Source organism: Pecten maximus, chromosome 9, assembly GCF_902652985.1.
Source record: "Pecten maximus chromosome 9, xPecMax1.1, whole genome shotgun sequence".
Classification (NCBI taxonomy): Eukaryota; Metazoa; Mollusca; class Bivalvia; order Pectinida; family Pectinidae; genus Pecten; species Pecten maximus.
In genome coordinates, this window is record NC_047023.1 from 9342000 (window position 1) to 9367287 (window position 25288).

Below are 25288 nucleotides of genomic sequence, written 5' to 3' on the forward strand. Positions count from 1 at the left end.
CTATAGGCTATCAGGATCATGAAAAGACTTCGCGTTATCAGAGTCTTCGAGTTAACTTTATTAATCCTACAAATATGAAATAGTGCCAGAACGTTACTAACAGGTGCCAACAGACAGCGAAAATATTCAATCTTTAAAAAACAACTATCAATGCCCATTAATAGTTTTGAATACATAGCAATTGCAATACGTACATTCTATTTCCATATTCTATTACAAGCGTCAGTAGCTAATAGACCTACATATACCCCTAACCAGTTACGCTAACCAAGATAAAAAGCCAACTTGCCATGTAGTGATGAGTATTTTAATGAGTACCATGTTTGTTGTACTGTTTAACAGATAATCACACATGTGGTATCGACCAGTTCAAATGTTACCGGTCCTATTGTATAGACAAGGAGCAGCGGTGTAATGAAATCATCGAGTGTAAAGATTCCTTCGTGGACGAGGATGGCTGTCGTAAGTCAAATCAATAGCGAAAACAATCTATGTGCTTGTCTGGAGGGTTCATATGAATTGTTATCTACTATCTTTATTTGAAGTACAATAAGTATTGTATTTGTTTTTGTTTAAATATTTCTCAGTTATGCTGTGCATATTTATATCACGAATTAAGAATTGTGATAGAATATTAATCATCCACGAGTGGCAACACCATTGAAGAATATCGGGTTTTTTTTTGTCATACGAGTGAAATGTATATGCTTTTAACGGGCGCCATATTTTTTATTCAAACTATTACTTTAAAAGATGTATCCTTTCATTTTTTTTTTCAAATTAGTACTCAAAAACAAATAAATTCTTCTCTGATAACAGTTTACATCAGCCTTAGATAACGTATACCGGTTGATGGCCAAAATACTACGTCATTTTTCCGAACACATTTTGTTCTTTACCAAAACAAGAATTTAGCAGCTAATTATTTTACAGTTAAACTATGAAAAGTGTGCATTCAGTTAAGTTTGATGTATATCAAAATATAGAGAATGGTTTCGAGACTATAACCAATGCCAAACCACCGGTATACGCCCTTGTCTGTAATTTCAGCTTATCGGTGTCCCTATAAGACCGAGGAGTGTATGTGTGAAGGTGATGAGATAGACTGCAGTAATATGGGGCTACAGGTGCTTCCAGCTGGACTGGTATATGAGAAGGCCCTTCGTCAGTTGTATGTATAATTAACGTTTGCCGGTTGTATGTATATATATATATATATATATAATTACTTTGTACCTAATATCAGAGTGTGATTCGTATAAATCGACACATTCTCGGGGAGGCAAAGGATACACGAGATAGGATAGGAAATACAATATGATTTTGATTCGGTTTATGGAGAAAAGTTGAATAAATGCCATATGTCAACATCTGTTATGTATATGTTCCATATGGCATGAAATCCCATACCGCCATATACGTTTCCGAAGTACGAAATAAATATTTCACAATTGATATGTCCCGATTGTTGTAGAAGGAATATTTGACCAGATTTCAGTAAGTAGATTATCTCTGTATTCTTGGTTTATCTGATTGACAAAATAAAATGAGATTTTGTATAAAGGCGTGTAGCGAGGAGGTTACAATTAATTAATTTAATAAGCTGAAGAAGCTTCCAATCAATGGTTAAACATTTATGTTAAATTATATGATGAATCTGATTAAAAAAAAGAAGTTTATCCATTTAATATGCCTGCTTCACAACTGTTTCAATTTCCCTCAGTGTGTTATTGATGTTGTATACACGCCTTCGATTGGTCGTATCATACCTCCAACAAATATGATTGGTTCACTTCTAGCCTTTGACCATGGACTACTTTGAAACTTAACTAAAGAGAGTTTAATGAAAATGATTAACAGCCGTCACTCTTTCGAGAACCTTTATTTATCTAAATTGATAGATAAATAGATAGAAAGAAAATTGATCTGTGTTGGTAGTAGAATCAAAGAATACTACTATTATCCCCTCAATCGGACTTAGACTCGCTAGGTAGATTTACGTGGGCGTAACTCGAGATCAGCAACACAGCACCCGAACAAACTACCAACAGGCAAGAATCCGAAAAATCTAATAGCCCTGTAGTCATCCCATATGTCAAGGGCATTTAAGCAACCCCTAGACGTGTGTTTAAATCTCAAAAGATTCAGTGGTTGTTTCAAACCATCCAATAAATTAGGACAGAATCTTGAGAGAACTAAAGACAAACACAGACACCTAGCCGACTCGGTATACTACATCCAATGCCGGGCAAGACCATCGACGGCAAACAGTGTCAAGAAACATGTTGGCGAGACTTCCAGGGGTCTATGACTCGCTTCTGGGGTCACGTGTCCGAAAGGTCACGGGACCACAGGTAAATCCACCTGCCGAATCTCAGCCCTAATATGGAAGATCATAATAGTGGTCGAAATATTAGGTATGTAATACATTGTATATGTGTTGTGAACAAAAGCACAAATCTATTTTTGACCAGAACTGTATTTTTACTGTTTCGTAGCAACCTCCGGGGAAATTTCTTTAACCAGACTCTGAACAACAACACTTTTAAAGCATACAGCAGTCTGATTCACATGTGAGTATGATCATAGTTCTATAGTTTTCATATAAGGTATCGCTAGTGGTTTCAAGTTGTTTAGATAGTGAAGTGGTTTTGACATTCATTCATGTCTCATATGGATCAGACAGTTTCTTGAAGTTTGTTATAATGACTTTCGTGGTTCAGTCACGGAAGGATGCTTATACACCACAAAGATATCCTGCTGTCGATTTCGCAACTGGAATATCCTAAACGGATCATTATGAGATTAACATATTCCAACAAATATGACATGAAATTGGGAGAATGAAAATACTCAATTTCAAGTTAGAATTTAAGGGATACAACACGATCAAGAAATAATGCACCAAATGTTATTAAATTGACATGAGTCATCATTGCGCCGTAATGTTCTTAGCTGCAAAAGATGCAGTGTATTTCCATGCTAATTTTGTTGATATCTATGTTTTTGGGAACAACATGCAAATTTTCATAAAAAGTGTTGTCTGACATTCGATTGGATTCTTTCTTCTCCTTAGATAGAATTTTATGAGTGTGTCATATCCAATTTAGAGGTGGCTAGTGGCGTAGTTTATAGCATATTCTGCCTATGATATTTGAATTTGTCTACAAATTATTGCATGTTTTGTTGTAGCGACTTGAGTAACAACTCCATTAGTAAGCTTCCCACGGGCTGTTTCCTACACTTATTCAGACTCAGTATACTGTAAGTGGCATTTATATATGTCTTCGTTTCACAAGGAGATTATACTACAAGTTTATGCAAATTATGTATATTTCCATTTTCTTCATAACTAATATTGAACGAATTGTCATGAGCAATTGACATCAGTTTCTTTGTGCACATTGTACATGCATATGTGCTCGACGTTTCCTGTATGAATCATTCAACAGATTTAAATGTTTCATTTTTTAGCCTGGTGCAAAATAACATGCGAATGACGTTACTATCTAATACAAAAATCAATAATTCTGTCTTTCTCTGATATTTTAATTATGGTCGTCCTTGCAGATGACGAAATAATAAAAAACGACAAGATCATATGTCATATTTGTGTTTATTCTACTTTACTTTAGGAATTTGGCGAGAAACAAAATTCGTCTGATTCGTAATGGCACTTTTCTCGGACTGACAAGTTTAACGAGTTTGTAAGTATAGATTATAAAGCTCAAATATAATATCGACAAGTAACTATGTATTCACCACCACCGATCTAAAAGCTGAACCCTTGGACAGGTTTAGAATACTTTATTCGAAATGAGATATAAATATAATATATTTATAAGAATTGTGTATCAGTTCACATCACCCTAGTTATCATCTTGGGAATGTTACGTAATCCGGATTTGAGCTAGACTTGCATGACGAGTGTCTTTGATTTAAAGACGCATACTCTTTTGGAACACCTGGTATCATTCTCCCTGCAGTACTTTTCACTGTACACTGTATTCCAAATCTAATATATCATAATTAGAGGATCATTGTATGTTGTGGCCAAGGAAAGGAAAGTTAGTGACCGTGAAATCATATACATGTACATGAAACGTTCATCATAGGGCATAGAAATAAGCAATGATTCTTGTTGACTAAAGATATTGAAGCTTACGGAAAGAGAGCCTTTGCTAACGTTGATTACAATAAATCAAAATTATATTTTTGCATTTCTTCTTCATGTTGTTGAAATATTCATATCCCTATCGTATAGTACCCGGTGTTTGTAAGGATGCTGATAAAATTAATTCAAACATTTTTTGAACAGGTACCTTGGTGACAACGTAATTGAGGAGTTGCAACCGTACGCTTTTTCCGGGCTCTCGCACCTACAAACCTTGTACGTATGATTAAGGTTTAATATGTATGTTGTTCAGCGTTGAAAATGACAAAAACATTTATGTATCAATTCAATTAAAAGTGGTTTATCGTAAATATAAGTAACCATATATTAATTAAAGTATTAACAGATAGACAAAACATAATTTAAGCGGATAAGAAAACAGTCTATATCCTATATAAGTCTCAATAAAGGTTCCAGCAAAGCTATATCTTACCACACGAGCTTGTAGCTTTCGTTGTAAATTAACTTTTTTGATAATGTGCAGTCTTATAACAACATAACAGTGTATTTGATTTCAAAGATATTTTATTAAATCAAAATGATCTAACAGGAATCGGGCTACAGCCCTCTCGGTTGAGTACATACAATTCAAACAATAATAGAATGATAATTTAAACATAAAAAATATTGATACTGGATTAAAACTGAATTTATAAATAAATATTCAAAGTTTGATAGATTGTGATTTGAAATCCATACTGATATTTTGTATGTGTATGGTCATAAATCTGTATTCACATATGTATGTAATATTATATTTACATTCTGTATTGCATTTGCCTATATGTCGTTAGTAAACCAAATTGTATTCATGAGACTGTATACTACAATTTACAGTGATTCGGTCAGAGTAGGAATACAGCCCCAGGTGTTGCAGGTCAAAACAATGGCCGCCAGTTACTTTCGGCCTAGAGAGCTTTCGAATGCTAGCATCTATAATCCACAACAAAAAAATAAAGCAACTTCACATGTTATGAGAGTAATATTTTATAATTAAAACAAAATGTAGTCAACAAAAAATAACTATAAGCACGCACCGTTCTTGATCTAGGAATTATTAAATTGTCAAGTCAATGTCGTCACACTCACAGGGGCTCGTTTCAGAATTTTCAGAAATGCAAGACACGACATTAAACATTAACACTAAAAGTCCAGTATTTATATAAAAAAAAAAATCTTGTGAAAAATCGGGAGTATCGACATGGTTTCTGGTTGTGTATCTATATTGAATTTTAGTTTTGTGGTTATTCACTGATGTCAAAGGCCTACCTTACAAAATCGAGCCCCTGTGAAGTTGAAAATCGTCTGCTAAGATGTGACTGGTTAGACTTGAAACTGTTTCGAACGAAATACAAATGTATCCTTGGAATCGTTTTCACCTACTGTCAAGACGACTTTCATTTATAATTTAAGAACTGATATTCTTCTGAAAATAACGTAAATCCAGTCGATAGAAACTTGTGTTTCCGAGGAATCGAGTCTATCCTGTGCAATACCCGTTCAAAGCCGCATCACTTCTTAATGCTAACCGTATATCATTGCGCCGAAATACGGCTTGGATTTTAAACAATCAGAAATTACGCAATTGTGAATAATCTGACGATATCTACAAATGTATATGAAATAGAAAATAAAGTCAAAGTTGTGCAAAACCATTGCATGTGTTTGCTATTGATAACGACACGAGGGACTATATTATTCCTTCTGGAAATTTCGGCTGTTCCGGTATTTGAACTAGATGACGTCAGTGATAGGGTAAGCGGCAAATTCAAACGCGTCATAATCTACATTAAATAAAAAAATCTTTATGAATGTAAATATAAGCATTGAACTGTTACCAAATGGTAGTATACAGTCGATATGAATACAATTTGGGTGACAGATAAATAGAATGTCGCCCGTTTTGGTAACAGTTTAATGCTTAAGTATATATGAATCTGCTTATGTTTCATATTAGAAGAAATATAAGTCCTGTCATGTATAGTAATCTTTGAATGGTTATAGTATTGCATCACTGGTGGTCTTTCCCTTAGATTGCATATTTGATAACAAAATATGCAATATAAAGATGTCTTTGGTTGACAACACAAGACTTCGATAGATGTTGATGAAGACCATTGGAAAAGTTTGATATTCGACATCATTGATCTCATTTGGAGATCTCATTCTTATGCGATACGAATTGAGACTTGTTTAATGCTCTTTGATAAAAATAGTAGTTCCGTCTCCATCCTAATTCTCATTTTTGGATTGTGATGTAACTCAGATTTGACCTAGATTCGTGTGACGGGTGTCGTTGATGAAGTAAAAGATGCTTACTCTTGCGGAGCATTTGATTTGATTTATTGTCGTCCTTGAAAAAAGGGGTCTCCGTGCAAATCTAAATCTATTTTAACAATTTCTGATTGGATAAAACACCGTCACCTGCTTTCCGATAAAAAGTCATATTTACCGGCAGTGAAAATAAATGGTAAAAATTGCTAGTTGATTATGTATTTCTGAAAATAGATTATGAATTACTTCCCCTTGGTATTGAACAGCAGTCTAAAATATCTTGCTTGGTTTGCAACATGACAGGCAATAACTTTTAGAATATCAAATCATCTAAGATTTGTTACAGAATGCATTTTCGTGCATTAGTTAAGTTTGTGTTGTATTTAAAAAAATAGAATTAAATATTTACTAATGCTTCACAAATCAACCTGTATCATAACATGTTTCAAGTGTTCCATACATTTATCACATGGTTATAAAAAAACAAGACAATTATTTTATAATGAAACTAGTTAAGCTTTCTGTCAATACATGGTTTTTATAAACCTGAAAAAAGTATCGGCCTTGGACGTCGTTCTCGGTCAATATGTTTTTAAGGTTAATTAAACCACGCATCAACCTTAATAAAATACTATAATTGTATGTTGTTTCTGAGCGTATGAAACAAAGAATCTCAAATAAAATTACAACGTTTGTTTTCTACAAAAGCTTCATACAAATACATTGTAGTTGAACCTGCTTTGACTTTATCCATTGGATCTAACTGGAGCAGATGATTTAAACCAAACAATAGAAATCAAAACCATAATAGATACGACAGCTTCTGCGAAGGAAATGCTTTTGATATAATCTCCGTATGAAATGAAAGTTTTGATTCATTTATTTTCAATGCACATCTTAATTCTGTATTGTGATTCAGTGTTTTGACATGTTTCTCTTATTTTTTATTCAGGGACCTGAGTTATCAACGAATTGAAAGAATTCATCAGAGAGCATTTGTTGGGCTTCACAAGCTGTATACACTGTATGTTATATTTCCAGTTACGAGGCTATAAAAGTGGAGAGTATGTTATATAAACATCCACGCCTTGCCCAATTCTGATTTAACTACCAATTGAGTCTGAAGTATGATGAATGTATCATTCATATACAACTTTGATGATGCTGAAATTGTACCTTATTGAAGCTATGTGTTCATATCCGTTTTGTTGTGTGTATTATTGCATTGAATTTGCGAAGTGAATAAAGCTGAGCAAATGTGTATGGATTAAATTTGAAGCGTGTCGTCACATCATTACATAAATATCGTATACATTTCAGTAATCTCGTCGGTAACCGCCTTGTCATTATAGAAGATGGAGCTTTGAGTGGTCTACCAAACCTTCTGAGTCTGTAAGTGATAATTTCAAATTTTAAATATTCTTTTATAAATTATCAGTCTTGAACGGACTGCACTTTATGAATTGTCAGTTTTTGACGGATTGTACTTGTACATATTGTTTATCTTGAAAATGTGGTTTTCTATAGAAATACAGCCATTTTACACCTTTTTATTGGAAGGCTGCCATGTAATACAAATGTGAAACAGATACTAGTGATATTCCATTTTGTTGGTCTGAATATGGACATTGTCTAGTGACAAAGATGTCGATCCGTGGTCATCACTAGGTCACAATAACGTATCAAAGTGGATGATTTGAAGGATTGTGATATACGCAGAGCTTTAAAAATAATCATTATCTCAATGGTGAATTTTGTGGTGGTATATATCGTCAGGCGTAACGCAAATATGCTCGTACTAGTGACAATTTAAGCACCACAAGTTTTCGATGGAAGATAAAACATGTGTTGTGTATTAAGACACCTTAAATTTATACAGGGAAACACAGATTGTTCTTTTGTAAAATATGTTATGACTAATGAAGTCCTCTTTTGGATATATAAAGAACATTTACAGGGACTACGACACTACAAGTTACTAAAAAAACACATTTAACGAAACCACATTTTTCACAATCATTCAAAGAAGCAAACGGTATCTGCGACTGTAGCGGTAGTAAGATATGTCAGTAGAAATAAGGTTTTGTTGTTAAACGTTAGGACTCGGTGTAATTCTGAAGTAGTAATAGATGGGTTATATACTGATACCGAAAACAATATACATGAACTTACGTGGTGTGGTATATATTGGTTTTATCAAAGAGAATATGACGCTACGTTCAATACAAACACTGGCTCAGTGAATCCTTTATATGGGATTGGCATCCTGGTAACGCATACAATGTACGTTAACTATTGGCAAGAAAGCGAGCAAGAAGATATAGTTTGCAAATATCTTGAAAGAATATTTTGTGTGTATGTTTAATATTATATCTATATTTTAAATGTTATCTCTTAATGCATTTGCTTATTGGTTTAATCAGATTACACTTACAGAGCTTTATGTGGTATTATTCGAAACGTAAAAAAGATAGTATGTTAATCCATGATTATTCATTATATGTATTTCAATAGCTTTATTTTGATTTTTTTTTTTAAATTTGAATTGTGCCAATATACATGATATTCATACATCTATTCCAGAGACATGCGAGAAAATCCTCTTGAGATTATAGAAGAAAACGTGTTCCATGGCCTTCTAAGACTCCATACATCGTAAGTACTGATGCGGTAAAGTTTATCAAGTTTTGTGTTTTCCTGGTCAGAGAGAGTTTATCATAAAGTTGACATGCATTAAAATTCGCTTATTTTGCCCAACATTCTCGCGTCCTTAGTTCATGAAATGAGAGGTCTGATCTATAAGAAAAATATCTGATTTCAAAAATTAAAATAAAATGATGAAAAATACACTCATCTGAAAAGTAAATCGAAATAAATAATAAATAAATAAATAAATGATAGACCTAAATTGATTAGTCAAAAATCGTTTGTCTAGAACCTATTATTTTTGTTCGTGTCTCATGTTTGTTTTACATTCCATGTAGCTTGACTTATTTTAGACATGATAAATTACATGTACCTCGTCAGTTACTGACTCACTCCTTTGTTTGTAAGGTACTTTAGCGAGTTTCATTTTTGAGTAACCGACTCACTCCTTTGTTTGTAAGGTACTTTGACGAGTTTTCATGGTTGAATAACTGACTCACTCCTTTGTTTGTAAGGTACTTTGACAAGTTTCATTTTTGAGTAACTTACTCACTCCTTTGTTTACAAGGTACTTTGACGAGTTTTATGGTTGAGTAACTAACTCACTCCTTTGTTTGTAAGGTACTTTGACGAGTTTCATTTTTGAGTAACTGACTCACTCCTTTGTTTGTAAGATACTTTGACGAGTTTCATTTTTTTGAGTAACTGGCTCACTTCTTTGTTTGTAAGGTACTTTGACGAGTTTCATTTTTGAGTAACTTACTCACTCGCTTGTTTGTAAGGTACTTTGACGAGTTTCATTGTAGAATAACCGACTCACTCCATTGTTTGTGAGGTACTTTGACGAGTTTAATTTTTGAGTAACTGACTCACTCCTTTGTTTGTAAGGTACTTTGACGAGTTTCATTGTTTAGTAACTGACTCAACTCCTTTGTTTATAGGGTACTTTGACGAGTTTCACTGTGGAATAACCGACACACTCCATTGTTTGTGAGGTAGTTTGACGAGTTTCACTATTAAGTAACTAACTCATTCACTTGTTTGTTAGGTACTTTGACGAGTTTCACTTCTGCTGTGTGGCGAAATTTGTGGATAATTGCTTTCCTGAGGCAGATGAGTTTTCCTCGTGTAAAGACCTTATGTCCAATTATTTCCTGCGAATTAGTATATGGATTCTTGGAACTATCGCATTTCTTGGAAATGGACTTGTGTTCTTCTGGAGAGTACGGGACTTCAGAGTCGGAAAGGTAACCACTGAGATTAAATACGCTCTGTTATACGAGAGATAACTATTCCATGTACAAAAGTACAATACATTTGTATGTTATCTATTTACTTATTGAAGTATTCATTTCTAAAGTAAGTAAATTTGAGGAACAGGATATGCTGATTGGTACCTAGTCTAATTACATTAGGTGTAACATGTGTGAGGATGATTTATTGATGCAAACTATCGAAGCAAAATACAAATGCTTATACCTAAATATCACATTCTAAAGATGACAAATGGAATGTGGACGACTTGTTTGAACTGACCATTGATAGAAGCTATGTTTTAGCATTATATTTCGTAAAGTTCATTATTTTGTGATTTTCAGGTACATTCTTTTCTGATTAGCAACTTGGCCCTTGGGGACTTCTTCATGGGAGTTTACTTGTTAATAATAGCCGTGGTGGATAGCTATTATCGTGGTAGATATTCTATATACGACAAGTCATGGCGACAAAGTGATCTTTGTATGTTTGCCGGATTTATTTCTACGTTTTCCAGCGAGCTTTCCGTCTTCACTCTAACCGTCATCACTCTAGATCGCCTCATCTGCATCCTGTTTCCGCTTAAGATGAAGCGTCTTGGTTTGCGGGAAGCTTTGATTGTGATGCCATGTCTGTGGCTCTTGGTTCTGGTGTTGTCTGCGGCACCTTTAATGGGCTGGGATTATTTCTCAAACTTCTATGGACGCTCAGCCGTGTGCCTGGCGTTACATATCACTCCAGAGAAACCAAGAGGATGGGAATATTCTGTTTTTGTTTTCCTTGTTCTCAATTTTATTTCTTTTCTTGTTATATTTATATCGTATTTATGGATGTTTATGGTAGCTAAGAAAACAACTACCGCTGTTAGAAAATCCAAAGCTAAATCCGACCATTCCATGGCTAAGAGGATGACTTTGATAGTGATGTCCGACTTCTGCTGCTGGGTACCCATCATATTATTGGGATTTGCATCGTTAGCAGATGCCAGAGTTCCACCTCAGGTGAGTATAGAGTCGGGTTGTAGTTTTATATACAGAAATCTTAAGACGAGTCGGGGTAGAGTTTTATATACAATTATCTTTAGACGAGTCGGGGTAGAGTTGCATATACAATTAGCTTTAGACAAGTCGGGGTAGAGTATTGTATACAATTATTTTTAGACGAGTCGGGGTAGAGTTTTATATACAATTATCTTTAGACGAGTCGGGGTAGAGTTGTATATACAATTAGCTTTAGACGAGTCGGGGTAGAGTTGTATATACAATTAGCTTTAGACGAGTCGGGGTAGAGTTGTATATACAATTAGCTTTAGACAAGTCGGGGTAGAGTATTGTATACAATTATCTTTAGACGTGTCGGGGTAGAATTGTATATACAATTAGCTTTAGACAAGTCGGGGTAGAGTATTGTATACAATTATCTTTAGACGTGTCGGGGTAGAATTGTATATACAATTAGCTTTAGACAAGTCGGGGTAGAGTATTGTATACAATTATCTTTAGACGTGTCGGGGTAGAATTGTATATACAAATATCTTTAGACGAGTCGGGGTAGAGTTTTATATGCAATAATCTTTAGACGAGTCGGGGTAGAGTTTTATATACAAATATCTTTGAACGAGTCGGGGTAGAGTTTTATATACAAATATCTTTGGACGAGTCGGGGTAGGGTTTTATATACAATATATAAAGATGTAAATATTTTATACAATTATATACAGGACTATCGTGAGCTCTTGTTATACCCAAATGAACATGGAATTACACAAATATACATGTACGCTTATGTATAGCTTAATTATGAATAACGGAGGTATAAAAGGGCAAATCATAAAAATATTGTATATTGTGTAGAAAGCTTAACGAAACATTCCGGGTATTAGTACATTTCTCAAGCAAGTTCTTATGAAATTATCAAACAAGTATGTTTTACTTGTAGTTATATTTCAGAGACAATTTGTGGTATCTGTTGCAGGTGTACGCGTGGATCGCTGTGTTTGTCCTCCCATTAAACTCAGCTATTAATCCGGTCCTGTACACAATATCTACAGCACCGTTCATGAGAAACTTCCGAAAAAGGGCGTCCCGATTTCGGAAATCGTTCACGACAGGGTCGTTTCGATCATCTGAGACGAAACATTCATTTATAGGTAAATGCTTACGAACAAATAACTGCTTTACTATGCAAAGCTGGACGTACTTACCAAAGGAGTGTGATAAATTGGAATGCTTCTTCAGGTGACTTGCATGGAAATAGTACTTACAGAGGTAAATCTTGTGTTGTTGATAGCTCCACTGTCACGCCTCGGACTCAATAGTGTCTGTAATGTGCAAATAGCACTAAGATAGAATTTGGTATCGTTTAGTGTTCTGTCAATAACTATGGTCATTTAAGGACGGGCACTAAGAAAGGAGAATGATATTATGCTTGAGTAGGGCGATATACAAGTTGTTAATCAAATTAATTTAAAAGTTTTGCGTTTAGACCGTTTCTCAAAAGGTATAGGCTCGTCTTCATCAGCACTTGATATGAGATTGTATATTACATGGTGGATTCTACACACCTATTGTTTGTATAATATCATTAGTTTTATTTTGTCCTGGGACTCCGAAAATAAGAGATGCTGGGAAACTTAAATTTTGCGATAAGCTCAGTTTTTTAGAAAGTACATCATACTTATGCTATTCAAACAAAAGGATTAAAATCTAATATTGAAAAAAAAAGAAGAAAAATAACAAAAACAAAAGACAAAAGACAAAAAAAACACAATATAACCCCCCCCCGACACTTTATCACTAGCCCTCCACCTCTGGGGTTGGGTTGTGAGTTCGAAACCTATGTGGGGCAGTTGCCAGGTACTGACCGTAGGCCGGTGGTTTTTCTCCGGGTACTCTGGCCTTCATCCACCTCCAAAACCTGGCACGTCCTTAAATGACCCTGGCTGTTAATAGGACGTTAAACAAAAACAAACCAAACCAAAAGTCTAAATAAGGAATGTTTGAGTGTACAACAGGGACATTTTGTAGACCTATTACGGGAATAATCAATCGGAGAAATAGCACGTGATATTAATACGAAGGTCACTTAAAGCATGAAGTATCCGAAAGTTTCACTCGATTAAGTTCATCTCGAGAGTCGCTACATATCCTCTCAATCATACTTAAAGTCAGTAATAGCTTAATGCATTCCGTTTGCATTTGTTAACATCGGCCTTAATCAATTGGAGAGATATAAAATGTGTATGTAGATATGAAATTGTAACTTAAAAAATCCATTAAAATCAAACTCATTAAACAGGTATATGGACTTATCTGTTGTTGAGCTCGAGGCGTGTACGTGACGATCCATCCTTCAATATAATAGGATTAGAAATGACGCATGTGCTTATTATCTCTTACCTATCCCAGCGCCCTCTATGCCTATTTTTTATTTCTATTTTTATTTTGCTATTCTACTGAATATATATATATATGCATGCCTTAGATTTACTAAAAAAAGTGTTAGTACATGTACATGTATATCCTTTCATGTTCAATTATAGCTTTGCTTCAGGAGTATGTTCTAGGCGGGTCTGGCTTTGATTCGAGCAAGATTTTATGAAAATATCGATTCATGTACATATCTTATCCAAATGCTTGCAATCAAATAATTTAATGATGTATTCATAAAAATAAACACCATTTCCCGGTCTATTTCATCAGAAATTCTTAACTTAAGGAAATCACTTTATTAAAATTAATCAGCAAAGTTTCTTACTACGTTTTTGCCATAAACCAAGAGTGCTTTCCATGAATTTTTTTTTCTAAATTAAGGAATGTTGATGAAATCTGAAAACATGTGACGGGTCGCTTATATGAAGACAACTGTCAATAAACCTTATTTCTGTTCCTATTTATCTCTCATTAGTTTTGAGAGTGCTCGATCTGCCCAGAGCATACTCCCTGTCTTCAATGCATCTGGTAATTCATTTCATTCTGTATATATACGCTGTATTTTACGATTAATGCGATGTTTTGTAGAAGCCGACTCTAAAACCGTGTTGCCTCTATTTCAGATGACAGGTTCTCTAACACTTGGGGTCGAAATTCCATGTATAGACAGATGGAGTTGACAAGACTAAGAGGTCTCAAGAAGTCCTACACATTAAACACGAACCATAGCGCGTGCGTGCACGAGAAGTCTCCTGCGTCCTCAAGAATGTAATCAGTCCATTTGGCAGCTAATCAGGTGTACAGGTCTAAGTGTGACTATTTTATTGTTCGGTAATGTCCAGTTGTTCTAAGTCAGCGTTCTGTGTTTCTGTTTCTGGTTCAAGATGTTATGTATGTCAGTCTGTTAATTTAATTTTGTGTCGAAGGCCGTTTTATTGTAATTCAACTTTGCAGAACATTATGGAGACTAGAAACATGCCAACAAGATTAAACCTATATCTACGTCATTTTGTCATTTCCTAAAATACTGTTTAGCACAATAACATACATGTCATATCTATGTTGTTGTGTTTTTGAAAATAAACGTCTGAATGTTTACAAATTGTTAAAATGTAACATTAGCTTGCTTTTGAAGATGTTCAATACACAGATTCTAAATATGTTGTTACTTTTTTTATAATTAATTTTCCCGTATAAAAAGCTTTCAAAAACGTTTATTTGAAATCAACGCATACACATTTTGGAACTACTTTCTCAAAACGTTTGTGTTTAATAATTTTATGGTTGTGAAATCATAACCCTCCAATGCGCATGTCTGAACTTAACACATTCCGGACCGTCCGATTTCCTTTTTTTATTTTCATCTTGTTTATCGATTTTTCTTTCAGAAAAAAACACTATATTTCAAGTTAACCTTAGTGTACATCAATGCTTTTCTTAACTACAACTCCAATCTTGATATCCTATATTGAATCGACAATTCTGACAAACTGAAAACATTTGATTATGTGGTCATAACAAACACTGTCTGGATAGTCCCGGTGCTCCAACCTTACACCTAAGTAAACCAATCAGCAGTTGTGTTTCCAAGTTGCTAACGAAAATATGATTCTTAGGTTTGTAGCTAAAAAATCCTACTGAAAATAGGATGCCGAAGGAAAACAGTTGAAAAAAGGCGGGAATTACCTAGTTAGAGGGTTACTCCGTCCACTGAAAATTCACAGGGTTACTGACTTTCGAGTACCCGTGTGCTCATAGTTACCATTAAACCTATACCGTAACATCATTATTCATAGAGATTTGATATAAATTTTACATCATTTGAAAACCAAATAGGCGATTGAGAGGATGGAGTCACTACACATAGCAACATATTTAGTTGGTGGAGTCCTATACCAAATCGACAATTTTATCTGTTTCTGATATACATACTTTATTACATTTAATGTATACGTACTGAAAACCTTACTTCAACTTATTTTTTTAATAAACAATGCTACAAACTCTCTCTACATCTTCTTTTGTTATTTTTTGTTATTGTTATTTGTTATTTTGGTAAGGAAAATTTGTGTGCGTGCGCAAAACTAGATGCATGTTCAATTCATTGCACTGTAAGGCGTGGTATGTTGTGAAGTTCTGAACATAAACACACTGTTGTAGTTTTGTCGATAAATTTCACAGCATATATATATATGCCACCCTAAACGACATTGTACAGTTATGTGGAGAAAGTCATACCAGTACAATGCTTAAATGATCTAAATCTCAGCTCCAACAGTTTGAAAAGATTTCCACAAAATAACATTCTCATCGCTCACCACACTTCATGCCATTGCCACCAGGGCCCGGATGTTCCAAGGGGGGTTAGGCTAATCATGGTTTAACAACAATTTCAAAATCCCGATCAAATCATTTCTGGTAAAATGAACTTAACAAAATTTCCTGAAACGACAACACTTTTCCTACCTGCCTATTTTAAGACATGAACACACTCAAGTTTTGAGGTAAAAGAGAAATGAGATATTCACTAATCAAGTGATTAAGCTGATCACCTTTTGAACAACTGGGCTCTGAAGTGCAGTTTTGGCGTGAAAGTCGTCACACTTCATGTATTGGACGCCCTAAACATCAACACCAGCAGTATAGTTTTGGCGTGAAAGTCGTCACACTTCATGCCATTGACTCCCTAAACATCAAACACCAGCAGTATAGTTTTGGCGTGAAAGTCGTCACACTTCATGCATTGGACGCCCTAAACAACGTCAGTAGTAAACAGTTTTGTGAACGTCGTCACACTTCATGTCTTTGACACCTTAAATATCAACACCGGTAGTATATAGTTTTGTCGTGAAAGTCGCCACACTTCATGTATTTGACGCCCTAAACAACAACGTCAGTAGTATAAAGTTTTGTCGTGAAAGTCGTCACACGTCTTGTATTGGACACCCTAAACACCAACACCGGTAGTTTTATAGTTTTGACGTGGAAGACGCCACACTTAGTCTTTTACTCCCTAACATCAACACCGGTAGTATACAGCTTTGTGGGGAAAGTCGTCACAAGTACATAGTTTTGTGAAAGTCGCTTAACCTAATGTCTTGGACATTCTTAACATCACCAGCAATAAATACAGATTTGTCGTGAAAGTCTCAACACTTTGTCTTTGACATCATTAACTTAAACACCAGGAGCACCGCCTTGAGCCACAATACAAACTGCATAGAAAATACCGTAAGTAAAGCTTTCACGATGATTGTAATTTAAGCAATTCTCTAACTTTGCAGATAAACAATTCGCACTAGCACAAAATAAGATAGTCTGCCAGCAAAGATTACAGTCTACATTTGTATTTTCTCTTTCAGGCAAATATTGTAGAACGTACTATCTCCTAGAACGTTGCTAAGTGTTGCCGCCAATGCATTTCCTAATTAAGTGTCGAATACCGGTACCTTTTAGAAATCAAATCAAAGCAAACATGTTTAAAAATGATCTTTATTGGTGTTATATAGATACAAAACCAAATATCGATTTATACGATGTGTTCAAACTCTGGCAGGTCAATATGGATACATTGTATTAGTGATATAATGGTTCCTTATTGTGTATTTTATCACTTCAAATCATTGGTCATTGTCAGTAGCAACAGTCAATACAAATTGAAGATACATGTAAATAAAGTTCGTATAATAATGACAAATATGGTATGTACCATACATCTCTTAAAGAACCATAACAACCACACAGTGTTTTGATATACAGGGCAATCAAACATAAATAAATATACTAGTTTATCACAACGGACTTAGATGTCAATGTAAACTTTATTTATTTTACAACAATTTCGAAACAAATGGAAGCACGCGAGGGGTCTTAATGGTGGAGGAAACCAAGTACCCGGGGAAAACCCACGTGGTCGGGCAAGTGACCCCATATATACCTTTTCACGTCCGATCGGGGAATCGAACCCCGGCCGCCGAGGTGAAGGGTAAGTGTGTTACTGCTGTGCCACCGGACCCGACGGACTTAGATACACACTAAGACAACACAAGAAATGGACTATACAAACGTGACATATTTCAGACGCTGTTTGAGATGATGCATACAATATGAATGACAGAAAAAACAATTACTCATAATCAAACTTCTTAACACTTATTCACATACCGACACAAAATATATAATAAATTAATTGCATCATACAATTACAAGGCTTCAATCTGACACAATCTAAGTAATGCATTGATATATTTGATACAACTGCTCAAATACAGCGTTCCAGCAGTATGGAATTTTAAGGGGGGATAATTCAAAGTCACGCAATTGACAAAAGGGCGACAACTCTAAATCTAGTAACAAGACATCTAAAGGCACAATATATTTTACTCTGCTAATATACATTATCTGATGTTGTATCAAACATATCAAATATGGAAATACATTAATGTTTCATTTACCATGTACAAGTGTAGGATTCAGGTCGGTGATAATTCTTGGAGGATATTTGGAATAATTTGTCACGTTTCATTATCATGCCCCCAAAAAGTTATACAGTAGGGGCAAATCTTTTAAATCTTTTGAAATTCAGTCGATTTTAAACTGTGAACAGCTGATAATTCAATGTCTACTTAGCATTTTCCCTATCCCTAAAAGTTTTGCCAAAAAAAACCCACCAATTTTTAAGGATTAAATACTACTACAATAAAAATGTAAATTCATTACACTAGTTACACAGTCATGGTATTATGCTACATATATGATACGTAATTCACCAAACATCTTATTACTCCAGATAAGGCACTCATCTATAATAAGCTACATGTATCAGTTACTCACGCAAGAATGATAATGTACAAATCGTCTAAACTAAACAACAAATGAACTGAGCCTGTCAATCATATCAGCCTCCCTTTAAGTCGCTAAGAGCTCCTCGGAGAAGGTGTAACAATGCGTCTCGCTGGACCTGCGACCCGATGAAGCGAACTAGTTCCTCAACACCAACACTTCCTACTAATTCCTGTACTTTTCTCACTATTCTTTCTTTATCACTGTCGCTGAGGTTTTTCATCACTACAATCATAGCCTGGTAATCGTCGGACTTCATGTAGCCAATCAGTGATCCTGTAACAATTAGGTTAAGGTATGACAATTTGTGTAAATAAACTGAAAATATTACAGTATTTATATTCTACACTGGATGTCAATAATAGCATCGCAAAAATTTAAAAGGTTGTCCAGATTAATGAAATTTCATGATACAAATGTATATATATTTGATTCATATCAAACAAGGGCAATTACTCCTGATATAGTGAGATTGGATATAATCATATGCATTTTGTTAAATAGTGCTATAAAGTTGCTTCTAGTCAATATCCTGTACACAGTAGCTAGCAGCCAGTCCCCCTACAAGTGCCCTATTACATACCAGTACTTACCAGCCAGTCCCCCTACAAGTGCCCCATCTCACACCAGTACTTACCAGCCAGTCCCTCTAACAAGTGCCCCATTACATACCAGTACTTACCAGCCAGACCCCCTACAAGTACCACATCTCACACCAGTACTTACCAGCCAGTCCCCCTACAAGTACCCCATCTCACACCAGTACTTACCAGCCAGTCCCCTACAAGTGCCCCATCTCACACCAGTACTTACCAGCCAGTCCCCTACAAGTGTCCCATCTCACACCAGTACTTACCAGCCAGTCCCCCTACAAGTGCCCCATCTCACACCAGTACTTACCAGCCAGTCCCCCTATAAGTGCCCCATCTCACACCAGTACTTACCAGCCAGTCCCCCTACAAGTCCCCCATCTCACACCAGTACTTACCAGCCAGTCCCCTACAAGTGCCCCATCTCACACCAGTACTTACCAGCCAGTCCCCCTACAAGTGCCCCATCTCACACCAGTACTTACCAGCCAGTCCCCCTACAAGTGTCCCATCTCACACCAGTACTTACCAGCCAGTCCCCCTACAAGTGCCCCATCTCACACCAGTACTTACCAGCCAGTCCCCCTACAAGTGTCCCATCTCACAGCAGTACTTACCAGCCAGTCCCCTACAAGTGTCCCATCTCACACCAGTACTTACCAGCCAGTCCCCCTACAAGTGCCCCATCTCACACCAGTACTTACCAGCCAGTCCCCCTACAAGTGCCCCATCTCACACCAGTACTTACCAGCCAGTCCCCTACAAGTGCCCCATTACACACCAGTACTTACCAGCCAGTCCCCTACAAGTGCCCCATCCTCACACCAGTACTTACCAGCCAGTCCCCTACAAGTGCCCCATCTCACACCAGTACTTACCAGTCAGTCCCCTTACAAGTGCCCCATCTCACACCAGTACTTACCAGCCAGTCCCCTACAAGTGCCCCATCTCACACCAGTACTTACCAGCCAGTCCCCTACAAGTACCCCCATCTCACACCAGTACTTACCAGCCAGTCCCCCTACAAGTCCCCCATCTCACACCAGTACTTACCAGCCAGTCCCCCTACAAGTGTCCCATCTCACACCAGTACTTACCAGCCAGTCCCCCTCCAAGTGCCCCATCTCACACCAGTCTTACCAGCCAGTCCCCCTACAAGTCCCCCATCTCACACCAGTACTTACCAGCCAGTCCCCTACAAGTACCCCATCTCACACCAGTACTTACCAGTCAGTCCCCCTACAAGTTCCCCATCTCACACCAGTACTTACCAGCCAGTCCCCCTACAAGTGTCCCATCTCACACCAGTACTTACCAGCCAGTCCCCTACAAGTACCCCATCTCACACCAGTACTTACCAGCCAGTCCCCTACAAGTGTCCCATCTCACACCAGTACTTACCAGCCAGTCCCCCTACAAGTGTCCCATCTCACACCAGTACTTACCAGCCAGTCCCCTACAAGTGTCCCATCTCACACCAGTACTTACCAGCCAGTCCCCTACAAGTACCCCATCTCACACCAGTACTTACCAGCCAGTCCCCCTACAAGTTCCCCATCTCACACCAGTACTTACTAGCCAGTCCCCCTACAAGTACCACATCTCACACCAGTACTTACCAGCCAGTCCCCTACAAGTGCCCCATCCTCACACCAGTACTTACCAGCCAGTCCCCCTACAAGTACCCCATCTCACACCAGTACTTACCAGCCAGTCCCCCTACAAGTACCACATCTCACACCAGTACTTACCAGCCAGTCCCCTACAAGTGCCCCATCCTCACACCAGTACTTACCAGCCAGTCCCCCTACAAGTGTCCCATCCTCACACCAGTCTTACCAGCCAGTCCCCTACAAGTACCCCATCTCACACCAGTACTTACCAGCCAGTCCCCCTACAAGTACCCCATCCTCACACCAGTACTAACCAGCCAGTCCCCCTACAAGTGCCCCATCTCACACCAGTACTTACCAGCCAGTCCCCCTACAAGTACCCCATCCTCACACCAGTACTAACCAGCCAGTCCCCCTACAAGTGCCCCATCTCACACCAGTACTTACCAGCCAGTCCCCCTACAAGTGTCCCATCTCACACCAGTACTTACCAGCCAGTCCCCCTACAAGTGTCCCATCTCACACCAGTACTTACCAGCCAGTCCCCCTACAAGTGCCCCATCTCACACCAGTACTTACCAGCCAGTCCCCTACAAGTGTCCCATCTCACACCAGTACTTACCAGCCAGTCCCCCTACAAGTGCCCCATCTCACACCAGTACTTACCAGCCAGTCCCCTACAAGTTCCCCATCTCACACCAGTACTTACCAGCCAGTCCCCCTACAAGTCCCCCATCTCACACCAGTACTTACCAGCCAGTCCCCTACAAGTACCCCATCATCACACCAGTACTTACCAGCCAGTCCCTCTACAAGTACCCCATCATCACACCAGTACTTACCAGCCAGTCCCCTACAAGTGTCCAATCTCACACCAGTACTTACCAGCCAGTCCCCCTACAAGTACCCCACCTCACACCAGTACTTACCAGCCAGTCCCCTACAAGTGCCCCATCCTCACACCAGTATTTACCAGCCAGTCCCCCTACAAGTACCCCACCTCACACCAGTACTTACCAGCCAGTCCCCTACAAGTGCCCCATCCTCACACCAGTACTTACCAGCCAGTCCCCCTACAAGTCCCCCATCTCACACCAGTACTTACCAGCCAGTCCCCTACAAGTGTCCAATCTCACACCAGTACTTACCAGCCAGTCCCCTACAAGTACCCCATCTCACACCAGTACTTACCAGCCAGTCCCCTACAAGTGCCCCATCTCACACCAGTACTTACCAGCCAGTCCCCCTACAAGTCCCCCATCTCACACCAGTACTTACCAGCCAGTCCCCTACAAGTGCCCCATCCTCACACCAGTATTTACCAGCCAGTCCCTCTACAAGTACCCCATCTCACACCAGTTCTTACCAGTCAGTCCCCTACAAGTACCCCATCTCACACCAGTACTTACCAGCCAGTCCCCCTACAAGTGCCCCATCTCACACCAGTACTTACCAGCCAGTCCCCCTACAAGTACCCCATCTCACACCAGTACTTACCAGCCAGTCCCCTACAAGTCCCCCATCTCACACCAGTACTTACCAGCCAGTCCCCCTACAAGTGCCCCATCTCACAGCAGAACTTACCAGCCAGTCCCCCTACAAGTGCCCCATCTCACACCAGTCTTACCAGCCAGTCCCCCTCCAAGTACCCCATCATCACACCAGTACTTACCAGCCAGTCCCCTACAAGTACCCCATCTCACACCAGTACTTACCAGCCAGTCCCCCTACAAGTACCCCATCTCACACCAGTACTTACCAGCCAGTCCCCCTCCAAGTACCCCATCATCACACCAGTACTTACCAGCCAGTCCCCCTACAAGTGTCCCATCTCACACCAGTACTTACCAGCCAGTCCCCCTACAAGTACCCCATCCTCACATCATTACTTACCAGCCAGTCCCTCTACAAGTGCCCCATCTCACACCAGTACTTACCAGCCAGTCCCCCTACAAGTGTTCCATCTCACACCAGTCTTACCAGCCAGTCCCCCTACAAGTGCCCCATCTCACACCAGTACTTACCAGCCAGTCCCCCTACAAGTGCCCCATCTCACACCAGTACTTACCAGCCAGTCCCCCTACAAGTGCCCCATCTCACACCAGTACTTACCAGCCAGTCCCCCTACAAGTACCACATCTCACACCAGTCTTACCAGCCAGTCCCCTACAAGTGTCCCATCTCACACCAGTACTTACCAGCCAGTCCCCCTACAAGTGCCCCATCTCACACCAGTACTTACCAGCCAGTCCCCCTACAAGTGTTCCATCTCACACCAGTCTTACCAGCCAGTCCCCCTACAAGTGCCCCATCTCACACCAGTACTTACCAGCCAGTCCCCCTACAAGTGCCCCATCTCACACCAGTACTTACCAGCCAGTCCCCCTACAAGTGCCCCATCTCACACCAGTACTTACCAGCCAGTCCCCCTACAAGTACCACATCTCACACCAGTCTTACCAGCCAGTCCCCTACAAGTGTCCCATCTCACACCAGTACTTACCAGCCAGTCCCCCTACAAGTGCCCCATCTCACACCAGTACTTACCAGCCAGTCCCCCTATAAGTGCCCCATCTCACACCAGTACTTACCAGCCAGTCCCCCTACAAGTCCCCCATCTCACACCAGTACTTACCAGCCAGTCCCCTACAAGTGCCCCATCTCACACCAGTACTTACCAGCCAGTCCCCCTACAAGTGCCCCATCTCACACCAGTACTTACCAGCCAGTCCCCCTACAAGTGCCCCATCTCACACCAGTACTTACCAGCCAGTCCCCCTACAAGTGCCCCAGCAGGCCCCAATAAAACTCCTCCAACTGCTGTGCCTCCTGCACCCCATGCCATCTGTTTGAAAATCCCTGATGATTTTGGAAAAAGAAAAGAAAAACAATCCATATCAAGAAAAGCGTTTTAATACATACATAATTGGCATGTTATTCAGTGAATCCCCCATGACATATTTTTGCACATCAATACATTGATGTAGCAAGTATAATATATATATATAGTTGCAAATTTGTATGCTAGTATGGTAAATGTCTCACAAACCTGGACAAGAAGAGCGATGAAAATCGCACAGCCTTTGTCATATATTGTAATTCAAAAAAAAAAAGCACACTGGCACCAATTTAATCAGAGAAGCAATATCTGTATTAAGTTTCCTGACACATCATATTAACCTTGTCATTAGCCCCAGAATCCTCTGGCCCTGACACCATGTCTGGTGTAGAGCCAGAGGAAACTCGGGCTACTTTGTCATCAACAGAAATTTGTATTAACACAATTATATCACAGACTTACAAGACTGTGACTATACAAACCTTTTGCACTCTTTTTCATTTCTGGGTTGGTCTCCAAAATTTCTATCAGATGTCCATAATAGGGTATGAAGGCCGCACCAAGAACCTCTGCCATGTTGACTGTCTACAAGTCACACCTGGAATTCTGGGCGTTTGTATCTGAAATTATGGAAGCAAAATCAATTCATGTCAGCCTAATATATGTCACAGAGATTTGGCACAAATTCGCCAACCCATGGTCCATACATACAGTTATGTACGTCACTTATATATACATAGGGTCTAGTAAGTAATTAGACGGTATATAATCCAATATAGGTACTGGATCCTAAGAAACAGATGTTTGTTGGATGTGTATAACTAGAAATAGATAATTTGTCAAGTAGTAATGATGACAAACAAGTAAATTGTCGAATTTTCGAGGCAATCTACCCCCATTATCAAGATACAACAAGTAAATTACAAACGATCACATATAGACATAGAACATGGAACAGTTACATAAATATTTGTGGGCCGTGAGTTCTGAATGTGTGCTATGTCTCTGTGGTATAAATACAAAATGTAGCTTACTGCCTGACACAACATAAAGGCTTAGTCATGAAATAAAATTTTGAATACAAAATATCAAAATCTTAATAAATCTCAATGACACTTAAGCCATAATATTTTTTTAATTTTTCCGTGAAGCACACAAATTTTTACAGTAACGAAGAACTGCAGGACAGAACAATACATATCTATTTTCAAGGATATCGCTAAATATTGTGCTACCATGCATATCAACACATTAGAAAATTAATATCTTTTTTAAACATTAAACGTTGAATGACTATGACTCATGATCAGATGACAATACATATGGAAATTGGACAAGTATACGTTGTTGCCATCGATTTACACAGAGTTTCATCAGATTTACAGTCTATTTTTGGGTCACGTACATGTACTCGCGTACATTGTACGTTATTAGAATATTTACTGTACACATGAGAGTTTCACGTGAAATAGTAATCAGATATATTAGTGGTGATAACTGGTACATTAATGGGGATACGTATTTCGTACATCTTACCGAGTAACGTACATACCTACCTGTAACGCATGTATCTCTAATCACCGTGTTTACAAAATGAAAGTACTTATGGCAGGGGAGGTAACCCA

The 25288-nt window shown here is 38.3% G+C and overlaps 2 protein-coding genes across 4 annotated transcripts in view; one reads left to right on the plus strand and one right to left on the minus strand.

The window, feature by feature from the left end:
* Positions 1–15787, plus strand: part of LOC117334445 (G-protein coupled receptor GRL101-like) — a 135219-nt gene extending 119432 nt beyond the window's left edge. Inside the window, exons 13-25 of the mRNA XM_033894077.1 lie at positions 343–462; positions 1051–1171; positions 2499–2573; positions 3193–3264; positions 3636–3707; positions 4319–4390; positions 7401–7472; positions 7769–7840; positions 9032–9103; positions 10143–10341; positions 10693–11349; positions 12323–12497; positions 14403–15787. Coding sequence (XP_033749968.1) covers positions 343–462; positions 1051–1171; positions 2499–2573; positions 3193–3264; positions 3636–3707; positions 4319–4390; positions 7401–7472; positions 7769–7840; positions 9032–9103; positions 10143–10341; positions 10693–11349; positions 12323–12497; positions 14403–14551 — 1928 coding nt within the window. The 3' untranslated portion in view covers positions 14552–15787. The remainder of the gene's footprint in view (positions 1–342; positions 463–1050; positions 1172–2498; positions 2574–3192; positions 3265–3635; positions 3708–4318; positions 4391–7400; positions 7473–7768; positions 7841–9031; positions 9104–10142; positions 10342–10692; positions 11350–12322; positions 12498–14402) is intronic.
* Positions 15788–17253: 1466 nt separating this feature from the next.
* On the minus strand, positions 17254–25281 carry LOC117334446. 3 transcript variants are annotated; one of them, XM_033894079.1, is made up of 4 exons: positions 25220–25281; positions 24146–24292; positions 23591–23683; positions 17254–18897 (listed from the first exon to the last, which is right to left on the minus strand). In XM_033894079.1, exons 2-4 carry the CDS (start codon positions 24237–24239, stop codon positions 18677–18679), a joined length of 408 nt encoding a protein of 135 aa, XP_033749970.1. In that variant the 5' UTR covers positions 24240–24292; positions 25220–25281; the 3' UTR covers positions 17254–18676. The 3 variants fall into 3 exon arrangements, with proteins under 3 accessions (XP_033749970.1, XP_033749969.1, XP_033749971.1); XM_033894078.1 differs by having other exon boundaries at positions 24146–24283; positions 25220–25280; XM_033894080.1 differs by having other exon boundaries at positions 24146–24283; positions 25216–25239.
* Positions 25282–25288: the final 7 nt, after the last annotated feature.